This window comes from Colossoma macropomum, unplaced genomic scaffold (assembly GCF_904425465.1).
Source record: "Colossoma macropomum unplaced genomic scaffold, Colossoma_macropomum, whole genome shotgun sequence".
NCBI classification, from domain to species: domain Eukaryota; kingdom Metazoa; phylum Chordata; class Actinopteri; order Characiformes; family Serrasalmidae; genus Colossoma; species Colossoma macropomum.
Genome location: NW_023494800.1, coordinates 28,110,611 through 28,123,777, shown reverse-complemented (window position 1 = coordinate 28,123,777; position 13,167 = coordinate 28,110,611). Strand labels below are relative to the sequence as shown.

Below are 13,167 nucleotides of genomic sequence, written 5' to 3'. Positions count from 1 at the left end.
ATCAATTGGCAGATGGGTTAACTCTTTAATGGCTCCTGTTACAATGGTCGTAGGCTATAGGCTGAAGGTGCTGCTTTGCGCTGATCAAAGGATCACCTTTCTGGTGCCAGATTTTTTTAACTTAAATTTTGTAAGTGAGATGGCAATACTGATCTCAGGGCAAAATTAAAGGATGTCTTCTTTATGAACACTGTGATGGTCTTTTTAAACAAAATAAACTGAGAAAACTTCCATTTCATTGCTACAGTTAAGTTGCATATTCACGCTTTCTGGGTGATCATTTGATTGTTTATGATAGACTTACTGATCCTTGACCCACAAGTACATTCTTCTGTAGCAGCTGTTGTGACATTAGACAAGCTTTACTGAATGATAACAAAAATCCCTTTGAATCTAATGAGAAACTGTAGTGATCTTTGAAGTTCCTTTCCTACATTGAGTTTCCAGTTTAAAATAAAATGAAGCTGGATTATAATGTGGTAGCTAATCAAAACTAGGCAGATTGAAAATGATGAATTTCCCACCCTCCTAATGTTAGCTCAGTTAGACAACATAAAACTGCATCATATCTATTCTAATGTTGTGACCTTTGTGCATACAAGTAAATGTCCTTTGAAATCAATAACAGACTCGAAGTATTTTGCCAAAAATTGAGTTTTGTGCTGCAATGTTTCATTAAGGTCAGTGAGATCTTGCTATGTAGGCCACTGTTCTGTAAAGTTTGTCCGACCTTGCAACGTTTGCTATGAGAGAAGGCAGAGCAAGTAAGGTTAATTTAAAAAAGATCCACAAAGGAAACCAGCAGTGGTACCTCTGGCCAAATTCTAGTGGTCAGTTATGTGTCTTTGGAGCTCCGTTTTACATGTATCAGAGCCAAAGTGGAAGAGACCTTCAATCTGTCTCAAACTATCCTTCCCTGTTTCCTCGCTGATCACAGGTGGAAGTGAGTCTTCCTGGGATAAGGAAAAGCTGCAGTCTCCACCTTCATCTGGAGCACAGCATGGCCTGGCCCACGCTGGACTCTCTGCGCAGCATGGCCTGTCCGGCTCCCACCTCAGCTCACTGCAGCAGAGCCATCTCCTGGCCAACCGTGAGTCTCTTTTCCACTCACTCACTTCATCACCAATGTATCCATTCACATGTTCCACTGTTTTTCCTATTAGCCATTTGCTCACTCATTCATGTGGTGTATCCCACTTGTCTCCTAAATCACTGTTCATTTCTTTTTTCATACTTTCCTTCATTTACTTCTCATTTGTTCTGTGCATTTTGTTTTTTACACTGAGTTTCATTATCCTCTTTTTCCATTTTCATAATTTACTTGAGTTACTTATCCCATTTTCTTCATGTAAACAGTACATCAAATTGTTCCAACCATTTAGTGTCTATAACAGCACTTAGCTGTTGACACTTGAACAGAAAATGTATTACCTTGATGTACATAATTCTGAATGCATTTTTTCTATATAGAGAGAAAATACTTTATGAACACTTTCAAATTATTTGCCTCTTTCTCTCTGTCTGTCTGTCTGTCTGTCTGTCTCTCAGGTCTGGACCTACCCTTCATGATGATGCCCCACCCCTTGCTGCCCGTCAGTCTGCCACCTGCCTCTGTCGCCATGGCAATGAACCAGATGAACCACCTAAACACCATAGCCAACATGGCCGCTGCTGCACAGATGCACAGCCCGCTCTCTAGAGCAGGAGCGTCAGTCATCAAGGTAGTGCACATATACACACACACAGACATACACTCTCAGTGTACATTCAAAATAAACATGTATAGGATTCATAGACTTTACACACAGAAAATCTCACTCTTCTTTCTTTTGCACTCAAGACTATGGACATATGTGGTTATCACTTTTATGATTGTCAGGCACTATTGTTCAAATGTGTGCAAATCTACAGTTTGAGAATTGCAGATCCCTCTGGTTTTGTTATCTTGTACTAATTATATGTTGGCATAAGAAAGAGAAACGACTGTGCCTTCGTGAAGCATTTAGCACTGGGGACTTGCAGTCAGAAGAATTCTCAGCGTCTACATGAGCTTTGATTCTGATACACAGAAGAGGATTTAACAGAGGTACTTTGTGTTCAGTCCACATGGAGCATGGGATAGGAAATTGAAGACAAACAGTTGAAAGGAAATTGTGAATCTCTAGACCTTTTCTGACATATTCCAGTTCTCAGCACCCAAAGCTAGTGCTCCACTGTAAATTGCTGGCTTTCATAGAGGAAGAGAGATCACATGAGGCAGGCATTTGTGTTTGCTTGCACACAAATGCCCAGAAAACATTTAGAAGCAGAAATAGACGCAGTGACACCCTGTTGTACAGGGTGTAAAATGTCTTAGCAAGCAGAGGAATTGGCCTCCTAAATTTAAAAGAAATAGGCCTAAATGTGCAGTGTTTTGTAAAAATGTCTCCTCATGACATCAACATGAGAAAACAGCTTATCCATTGTCCCTTATCTTGACAAAGATAAAACATCATTTTGTTTGGTGGTTTACATTGAAATGATGCTGAATATAAAGAACATGGTCCGTTTACTCTTACTTTTGTAAAATTTAACTACTTATATTGTAGGGGTGGGAATCTCTAGGCACCTCATGATTCGATTCGATTGCGATTCAGAGGGCTGCGATGCGATTATAAAACGATTATCGATGCATCTCAATGCATCTTTTTTTTCTATATAGCATTTTTATTTTCTCACTGTGTGAGCTCAAGTTTCGAGTTCAAATTTCAAGTTTATTTGTCATTTGCACAACGTCAGGACATTTATGCATTGAAATGCTTGTGGTGAGGCTGAGCTAATCACTCTACAGAAAGCAAATAAGTAAAAATAAAAATACAAGAAAAACCAACTGAAATATATTAAATATACACAAAATATACACAGAATATAGAGACAATATACATTTTAAAGTATAAAGACTAAGTGACTCGGTGTTATTGTTATTTAAAGTGACTTGGTACTTTTAAAGCAGTATTTGTAATGATCCATAATGAACTTACTTCCAATATCTTTTTTAATAAAACAAATGGAAGTGATGTGGCAAGTGAACTAGAAGGCTCTCATTCAGTGCTCTTGTTTGGAGCACGAGAAGCTGCTGCTACTCATCTGCGATAAAATGCGCAGTTACGGTGAAATAAGATCCAGTGGTAATGGATATCCACGCAGCACGTTACAGCTGTCCTACCCGTTTTCTTTAGTGATTTTATAACTTCGGTTTTGGTCTCGTTGTAGAGACAGGGGGGGGATCGCTGTGTCAGTAAAGTATCTTTGAGACGGGACGTGTGAGAACCGGGGTGCAGACTGCAGGTCACATAGCAACGATGCGTTATTCGCATTTTTAAGCGGCGCAGTTTCCTGGTACGTTAAATCTGCAACGAGAGACTAGCTGAAGCTTAAAGCAGAGCGAAGTAAATCTGCGTTTTCGTTTATATTGTTTAGCCTATACTAGGACATCATCACATACTGAGACATACTGGACATTAAATGTTGCGGCTCCCAAGGTGGTTTGATTTTTGTTGAAAGGACAAAATGTTATCATTTGTATTGTGACTCCTGATCTAACCTGGCTTTAACGCAGAGGCTGCCGGTCAGGTTTCTCGCTCTTCCACTTGTGTTTTTGCTGTGTGCCGCCACAGACTGTCCGGGCGCTGCACTTCCGCATTCCAAGTTCCGCCTTTTGCGTTCCGTCAACATTACGTTATAAATTAAATATTTAGAAAATCGATTTTAGACATTTGTGAATCGATTCAGAATTGTTCTCGATGCATCTAAGAATCGATTATTTCCCGCACCCCTATTATATTGTAATCCCACTATCCAGAGAAGCCTTGTTTACACTGTTTAGTCTCAGTTCTTCTCTGGGTTAGTTCTTCATGTTTTTAGAGAGTTTAGAAAGATTTCTTTGTGAAAATGTCTGTTGTGAACAGCAGTCAAAAGAACCCTAACAAACATCTAAAGAACATCACTTGCCTCAGTTATGGTCAGTGTACATGATTCCACAATAAGAAAGACACTGGGAAGAAATGGCATCCATGGGAGAGTTGCAAGGCTGTTTGTTCCACCACATAGGTCCAATTACATCTAGCATCAAGCTAACACTGCATTCCACCATAACAACATCATACAAACAGCAAACATGGTGGTAGTGTGATGCCCTGGGGCTGCTTTGCTTCTTCATGACCTAGACAACTTGTCATAATTGATGAAACCATGAATTCTGCTCTCTATCAAAAAATCCTGAAGGAGAATATCCGCCTGTCAGTTTGCGACCTAAAGCTTAACGCAGTTGGATTATGCAGCAGGGCAATGATCTGAAGCACACAAGCAAGTCCCCCTCTGAATGGCTCAAAAGGAACAAAATTAGGGTTTTGAAGTGGCTGAGTCAAGGTTCTGACTTGAACCTCATTGACATGCTGTGGCAAGAATATAAAAGGGCAGTTCATGCTTGAAAAATCCTCCAGTGTAGCTGAATTAAAACAATTCTACAAAGAAGAGTGGCCACAGTTTCTCAGCAGCAATGTAAAAGATTAATCACAAATTATCGCAAACATTTGATTGCAGTTGTTACTGCGGAGGATGGCACAACCCTTTAGGTTATATGGGTGATATAGGTTTTAAGCAAATCTTTATCTTCAATAAATATATATATATATATATATATATATATATATATATATACAAGATGTTAGAAATATTCCTTTGAGATTCTAATCCATGTTGTCATGATTGCATCGTGTATACCTGCAGATTTTTTCAAGAGCACTTTCATGCTGCAAATCTCCTGTTCCCCCACATCCCAAAGGTTTTTATTGGATTAGGATCTGCTGACTGGGAAGACCACTGAAGACCACTGAACGCATTATGGAACCAGTTTGAGACTACTTTTGCAACAATACTCAAATAGGCTGTGGCATTCAACTGATGATTGATTGGTATTAACAGGCTCAAAATTTGTCAAGAAAACATTCCCCACACCACTATTACACCACCTCCACCAGCCTGGACTGTTGACACAAGACAGGCTGGGTCCTTGGGTTCATGCTGTTGGCACCAAATTCTGACCCTACCATCTGTGTGCCTCAGCATAAATCAAGGTTCATCAGGCCAGATTATGTTTTTCCTGTGTTCAACTGGAACTGCATTTTACCAGTCTTTAACTTTTTGGGTGAACCTGTTTTTTTGAATCACCTCAAGATTTGACATGCATGTGCATTCTGAAATGCTCTTCTGCTCACCACAATAGTAGAGTGGTTATCTGAGTTATCATAGCCATTTGTCAGTTTGAACCAGTCTGGCGATTCTCTGTTGACCTCTCATCATCAACAAGGCATTTCCAGACACAAAACTGCCACTTACTGGATGTTTTTTTCTTTATTAAACCATTGTGAATAAACTCTACAGACTGTTGTGCAAGAAAATGCCACGGGATCAGCAGTATAGAAACTCAAACCAGTCCATCTGGTAAAAACAATAATGCCATGGTCAAAATTACTGAAATCCCATTTTTGCCCCCATTCTGATGGTTGCTGTGAACATTACCTGAAGCTGATGGCCAGTATCTTCATGATTTTATGCACTGCAGTGCTGCGACATAATGGGCTGATAATTGCATGAATGAGTAGGTGTACAGGTGTTTCTAAAAAGTACTCGGTGAGTCTATGTGTGAGTGTGTGAAAGTGAATTTTATGTGTATGTATGTTTGTTTCGAATGTGAATTTTCTCATTGGGACAATAAAGTACTTTCAATTGAACTCCATTTAGTTTGGTAATATGTAGTGTGTGACCATTGTGTCTTTGTATGTGTTCTTTAGGAGTGTGTGCAGGACAGTCCATCTCCAGCTCCATCTCTGGAAGAGGCTCCTCGCCCCGGCTCACAGCCCTCTTCTCACGTCAGCAGCAGTGTGTCCAGCTCCCCAAACCCACACCCACAGAGCCCAGAGCGTCTGGGTGAGACCGCACACACACGCATGCACACACACATACACACACACACACAATGATGTGCATATGCTAACTCTAAGCTTATGTCTGTAGTACTGAATTCAACTGATGGAGAGATTGCAGACCGAGAGACTGGCATTAATATGAAGAAGATAATCAAAGAGAAAGGTAAGAGACTGCATGTGCATGCATGTGTTTGTGCATCTTCAGGACAAAAATGTCCTTACTGTGTAAGAAAACCAGAGAACACAGGAACTACAATATCGAGACCAACAAAACAGCTGACTTTTTAAAGTGCTTTTACAAAAGCTACCTTTCATTTTTTTAAACATTTCCTTTTTTGTTACTAAGCTTAGGGTTAGGTTTAGAAAAAGTTATAGGTGCCTAGGTTAATGTCAGATCAGCATAATGTGCCTTTGGTGTCTCTAGCATAGTGATTTGAATTTCTTACAAACATTGTGAAATAATTCATTTTTCAAGTTTTACTCTGAATCAGCATATTACTACAGATGTATAAGAATGTTAAACTTTTGACATGTCCAAGGTGCTGCTTGGTTAAATTACTTTTTTAAGTGTTTGAATAACAACTTTAAAATTTCTGTATTTTCAGTAATTTTATTAATATCAAAATATGTCTTTGAAACAAAACAAGGTCATCTTAACATTCAACATGACTGCGACTGTAGGTCGACCATTCATTTAAATATAGTCATTCAAATGCTCATGTTCATCAAACGCTAACTTTAGCTGAAATTTTCCACCCTGTCATTGTCCACTCTGTCATGCATTTTGCATGGTGGATGCATGCATGATAGGGTAGACATATACAGGCCTTTTCTTTTTTTCTTCGTTATTTTCTTGTGTTTATAAAATAATACAGCATTTTTTTAACTGTAAAACTATTGATGTTAATTGAGGCAAACTGTTTTACAAAGTTTTGCAACAGGTAAATTTTACCTCCTGTCACTCATCACGCTGCAACAAGGGCACTTAAATAGTAGCCATGACCAAAACACAGACACATTCAGTCACTCTACTGACACGGATATTAATAGCGGACACACTGTTAATGAATCTACTGCCATATTTGTTAATATGGTTTTGTACATGTGGTTGGTATAGTGTAATGGGTAACACCTTTGCCTTTTACACTGTAGACTGGGGTTCAATCCCCTACCTGGGCAAGGACCCTACACTGTACCAACAAGAGTCCTTGGGCAAGACTTCTAACACTACCTTTGCCCACCTGTGTAAAATGACCAAATTGTAAGTCACTCTGGATAAGTGCGTCCTTGTCCAATCATCTTGATGTTTTATTAAAATAAATCAGCAATTGAGGGGCCTTAAGAATTACTGTTGAAAAGGGGATGCAATATCTCTCTGAAAATGACTCTAAAGTTCCTACAATACTTTATGTATGTTGTGTTTGCGCATAACAGGGTGGACACAACTTGTTGCGTCATAAAATGTTGGCTTGCCTTGGCAGAATAAAAAGTGTAAAAAGAGCAAAACGTTGTATCTCCAAAATGGTAACTTCGCAGGAGAAGGAAAAAACATACTTTACTTTTTATGTAAGATAGTCTCAATAGAACCAGACTTTTGGACAAGTCATTTTGGGTTCTTTCTTGTGGTCCATTCATCATGAAATTTACACACAATGTAAAGGGCAACATGCATTTTCAGATTTTGTCCAAAACTTAAAGACAAAAATGGAGATATGAGGTTTTGTTCCGATATATATAGATAGTCATATGTAATGTCAGATATATACATATATACATATATATATATATACATACATACATACATACATACATATATATATATATATATATATATATATATATATATATATATATATATATATTACTTATACTTTATATCATTCTTTCAAAATATTACCAAAAATCTAACCTTTATTAAAGGTGTGATTGAAAGGAAAAACTAAAAAAAAAAATATTTTTCTCAAATCTGTGTGTGCCATAATTGTTGGCACCCCTTAAAAGCGAAATCTAACTGAAGTATGTTCCTATTCATGTTTTATGTTTTAAAGTTCACCTGAGTTATTAGGAACACTCAAATCACTGTATCACTGTGTAATATACATGAGATGAAACACATGCCAAATCCCCTCAGTCATCCATCATTATGAGAAAGATCAGAGAATACAGCACTGATGTATGACAAACGTGAAAATTTTCCATTTTCCCCTATCAGGTTAATAATTAAGAAGTTTAAAGCAACTGTAGATGTTAAGAATCTGCCAGGAAGAGGATGTATGTCCATATCGATACCAAGCTGAGTTTGCTGTGGACACAAATATAGCCATGCAGAATAGAACCTTATTCCCACTGTGAAGTATTATGGTGGATCTGTGATGTGGCACTGGACAGTTTATTCAGATACATGGTATCAAAGACTCCATCGAAAACCAGCAGAAATAAAAACCTCACAGTCTCAGCCAGGAAGCTTAAACCGGGCTATAGTTTAGATCTTCCAGCAGGACATTGATTCAATGCACGCCTCAAAATCAACACAAAAATAGTCCTTGACCACAGAATTAAGGTTTTGGCCACCCCAGTTCCCTGACCTAAACCCAATAAAACACCTGTAGAATGAGCTGAAGAGGAAAGTCTACAGAGTGGATCCCAGAATCTGAAGGTTTCTGTATGGAGGAACGGTCTCCTTTGCCATGTGTTCTGCAGTCTCATCAAGCATTATAGGAGAAGACTCAGAGCTGTTATCTTTGCAAAGGGAGGCTGCTCAAAGTATTAACTGAAGTATTAACAACTGTGGCACACACAAAGTTGAGAAAATTGGTTCTTTCCTAAAAAGATTATATTTTTCAATCTTATTTTACTTCAAATAAAGGTTAGACTTTTGTTAACATTTTTTTAAAGGAAAGATCAAAAGGATAACCAATAAAGAATGCTTTTTACAGCCTGTTTTGTTTAGTTTTACCAGGGCTACCAGATCAATGTATGTGTGTGTATGTTTGTGTGTGTGTGTGCGTGTGTGTGTGACCACACATCCTGAATTGTATAAAAACAAACATATGTTTACGTATGTAAGGCAGACATAGAGTGAGAGCTTTTACTTAATATTCGCTGCACCATATAACTGCGTCATGGCCAATCTACAGTACGTGATATTGTGCTCAGTTTTAAGTTGGGAAAATAGGGCCGTCATCTGGCAGCAGAAAAGTGTTATTATGGGGCTGAAGCTCGTTAGTTAAATTTACACTCACTCGCTCTCTCTGACCGCATATCAGCGTCACAGACGATCTCTTTTAATCAATGACTTAATTAGGGGCTTAATTGAACATGTATGCAGTTCTTATTCATGATGCATGGTGTATATGAAGTGTGTGTGCATGAACGTGTGTGTGAGAAAGAGGGAGAGAGGAAGAGGATGAGTTCCATAAGAAATGTACAGTGACTAAAATGTCCAGTTAAACCTAGACCAAAGAAAATGTGTGTGTGGTGGAAGAGAAAGGCAGGTATATTACTGAAGCCTTTTTTTTCCATGTTGAACTGCATGTGGGCACTGCAACTACAACTGTGTGAGTTGCTTTTTCTGTGCAGGTAGGGATGTGTGTGTGTGTGTGTGCGTGTGTGTGTGTGTGTGTGTGTGGCAGATGGCAGCCTCAAACTCACAGTGTGCAGAACGGGGAGGAGATGGAGCAAAGATGCCCCAAGGCACTCTTAAAGAGATTCAATGTGCACCTGGCCTGTGACCATATTTTATTAATGTGTCTGGAAAAGAATCCGCCCTAAACACACACACACACACACATTGTGTTATTGTTTAGTAGAGAGCGCTTTACCACACTACAGTTTACTGCAGGGATAAGAAGAAATCTATGACTTCATAGAGTAGCCTGGGATGTAAGTCAATGATCATGGGCATCACACACACACACGCACACACAGTGCTTCTTTCTCTGATCAAACCCCTTTTAGTGTGCATACACTAATGGTTCACACATGTTGCTTTCTTTCATGTCCACCGCCACTCAAGACATGCAAATACACACGCACACAAAAACGTTCAAAAACACAGACATTTGTGTCTTTGTAGTCTACTTTAGCTGTTTCCCACATTACTTAAAGAGCCAGTCTGTAGTTTAGTAATGTATTTGCACCATACACACACAGTAGAGCTTTATTTAGCCCTGAAATATTGGTCCAAACTGGAATACAACCCGAGAAATTTCTGTCCTGACCTGACACACAACACTGACAAAATTCTGTCCAAACCAACCTGATCCACATCACGTTTTGATTCCAAAGATCAACAAAATTCTAACCCAGCTGGCCCATAATCACCCTGAGTGCCAACTAAAACCTGATATTTCTAATGATGGAACTAGTTAAATTACGCTGTGTCACAATAACTGTCATCACAGACAAAAAATTAAAGATTATATAAAATAATGTTGTAATAAAAGAATTACCATTTGTCCAAGAGGAAAACTTTACCAAATTTAATCACCAAACATTGCTTTTGAAGTTCTCAGGCATAATAAGCCATATTCTGCTGTTCGCTGTACAGTGCTGATATTGTGTGATGTTAGTCTTCACCTGTTTAATGAGACTGTTTCTATACATATATAATGTTACATGTAACATACTGTACAAACAACAAAAAATTCTTTACAATCAAATTAAATGTCTTTCTGGCAGCACTAATATGTGTTTTCCTGAATTGATTCGCTGTTTTATTTCCCATGCATCCATTTTCTCATCTGTGTAGGCCTTAGTGCTGAATTCTGTCAGCAGCATGAGTGACTCCAGCGTGCTAGATTAAAATTGTTAAGTAAAATGAACAAATAAAGTAAGAACAACTGAAGCAGCAAGTAATGCTGGGTCAAATCTGTTGAAAGTGGGAGATGGGCTTATTTGGGAAATGACTTCCAAACCCAACCAATCCTGTCATGAGGCAGGTCCCATTGAGTTTGGACAAATATTTATAGCACTTAACATAGACACAATGACATTGTGTGACACCTGAGAGGATTTGCTCAATAAAGCTGTGCTCTCCCTCCTGCAATTCTAATGTATGTGCATTGACGAATCTCTGATATTTTTAACAACACACCCTGCTATGTTTCTCATTGATGGTGTTATTCAGCTGTTTAACTTTTAAAGTGTCCTCCAAGTTCATTAGGCTGCATCCCCAAAAAAGGGCTGGTGAATTTTAAACACTATTTGCCCACTGTGTCTGTTTCTATGTGTGTTTCTATGTGTGTGTGTGTGTGTATGTTTGCACACCATATGTGTGTGTTGGTGATGATAAACAAAGTGATGTAGTGGTACATGGTGATAAATAGCCAAGCCTGAGGCCAGGAGCACCTTGTTTCAGCGGGACTCCGGCAAGTGAACCCCCTCTCTACCTCTCCATAAATCACTCCTTCTCTCTCTCTCTTTCTCTCCGTCTCTATCTCTGTTTCTCTGTCTCTCTCCCTCTCTCTCTCCCTCTGCATTTCTCTCTCCCTCTCTCTCCTCACTACAGGTCGAGCACTAACAGTAGCTGCGCTCGCTGCAGGCAAGGTCTCTCCCCTTTCCTTACTCTCTCTTCCATTAAACAGAGAGAGAGAGAGAGACCACAGATCTAATTCGGGATGGACTTAGTTTAGCTCATATGCGAGTCATTTGAAATCATGCAGTCATCAGTCCTAGAATCGGTCTTCTGTCTCAATCTTTATGCAAACGTGAACATAACTCCTTTAGATTATCCTGTATTCTCAGTCAAATGCAAGCACAGCAAAGGACTTTATTGACTTATTTGTAGATCCTGTAATTAAGCACTAAACACTTTCTGCACGTCTTTTTGCACATCTCACTGCATTTCACCGTCTGCTTGGTGTAAACTAAACCAAAATGAACACTGTCTGTTCATTCTTTATTGTTTCGCATGAAAAGCTCAGTTTCCATTAATATGAGGTATGTTTTTGATCTAGAAGTGGGAATTTTTTGGGACACATGAGTCACACACCTTGCAGGCTCACTTTTTTTTAACCTTTTCCTTTTATTATAAAAAGTCAGCAGCCTGCTTATCCTTTAAACTGTGTGTTAAAGGAGAAAAGAAAGTTCATTATGCTGCATCCTCATGAAAGCACTACTGAATCTTAAACACTGTTTGCCCAGTGTGTGTGTGCTATGTGAACATCTGTGCTGTGTGAATTGCTCAGGAAATGCCACTTATGGGGCTGGACTGTAGTTTCATATAAACATTAGCTCTACCAGCAGGTCCACGTGCCAAAAACAAAACAGAAAAAAGGTCAGAACAGAGACAGTTGCATTTGCCTCCAACCTTATGAGGCTTCTAATTAAGTACTTATATCTCCGTGGCAAATGTAGGCCTTAGTGGATAGAGATGTTTGCTATAGTCCTAGTGTTTTCAGTTTTTCCCACCAAAAGGAATGACTACATCGTTTTTCCATTGGGGGAGAAATAGTCAAGTGCTTCTGGTTTGGTTTGTTTGCTAATGTGTGTGGCTTAAGTTGATGTGGTGTGCAAGTGGTCACAGGAGTACTTAGTGAGAGAGAGAGAGAAAGAATGAGAGAGAGAGAGACTGTGAAGTGTTATTTGCCATATTTGCTCCGTCCAGTTTTCCACAAAGCTGATACGTGGCGTCTGGTTACAATCAATGTTTCCCTCCACCATTATGAAGTTAGCTGCGCGGAAATGATTTGAAATGGCCTGTAATGATTTCTGATAGAAATGTGCGCCATTGTTTCACCCTTTGAGATAAGCGAACCGGTAAATCAGTCAAAACAGATGCAAAGAAACGCTCCCTCCCCCTCCTTAAGCCAACTGAAAGAAACAAAACCCTTAGCCCTGCACCAGGAGCCTGTATTGAGTGTTTGGCTATGTTTCATAGGCTAACGATTAGCCTCTCAACTTATGTGGCACAAAAACGGTTAACTGTTGTGAGCGCTGAGAGGGAAAAGTAAATACACAACAAAGACTGTTTTTCCCACCGCCATTTTAAGTTTTCATTCCCCCTTGCGATATGGTGTGTTTATTCGAGGACGCTTCCCTCAGATATGTGCAGAGGGGACTGTGGGCTTGGCTTTGAAGCCTCCCTTTTTGATCATTAGGTTGATTGCTGTTCTAAGCGGGTTTGTGATGGTTTAATTAAACCACGGCCTGTGGCTGAGCCCTCATGGCCCTCGGAGGAGGAGGGCTTTGGCTGGAGACT

The 13,167-nt window shown here is 39.3% G+C and overlaps 1 protein-coding gene across 2 annotated transcripts in view; it reads left to right on the top strand.

Moving 5' to 3' along the window:
- dacha (dachshund a) overlaps window positions 1-13,167 on the top strand; it is a 152,311-nt gene that overhangs the window by 120,002 nt on the left and 19,142 nt on the right. For both annotated transcript variants that reach the window (XM_036589053.1, XM_036589052.1), the window contains exons 4-7: window positions 938-1,090; window positions 1,549-1,721; window positions 5,832-5,967; window positions 6,055-6,129. In XM_036589053.1, coding sequence (XP_036444946.1) covers window positions 938-1,090; window positions 1,549-1,721; window positions 5,832-5,967; window positions 6,055-6,129 — 537 coding nt within the window. The remainder of the gene's footprint in view (window positions 1-937; window positions 1,091-1,548; window positions 1,722-5,831; window positions 5,968-6,054; window positions 6,130-13,167) is intronic.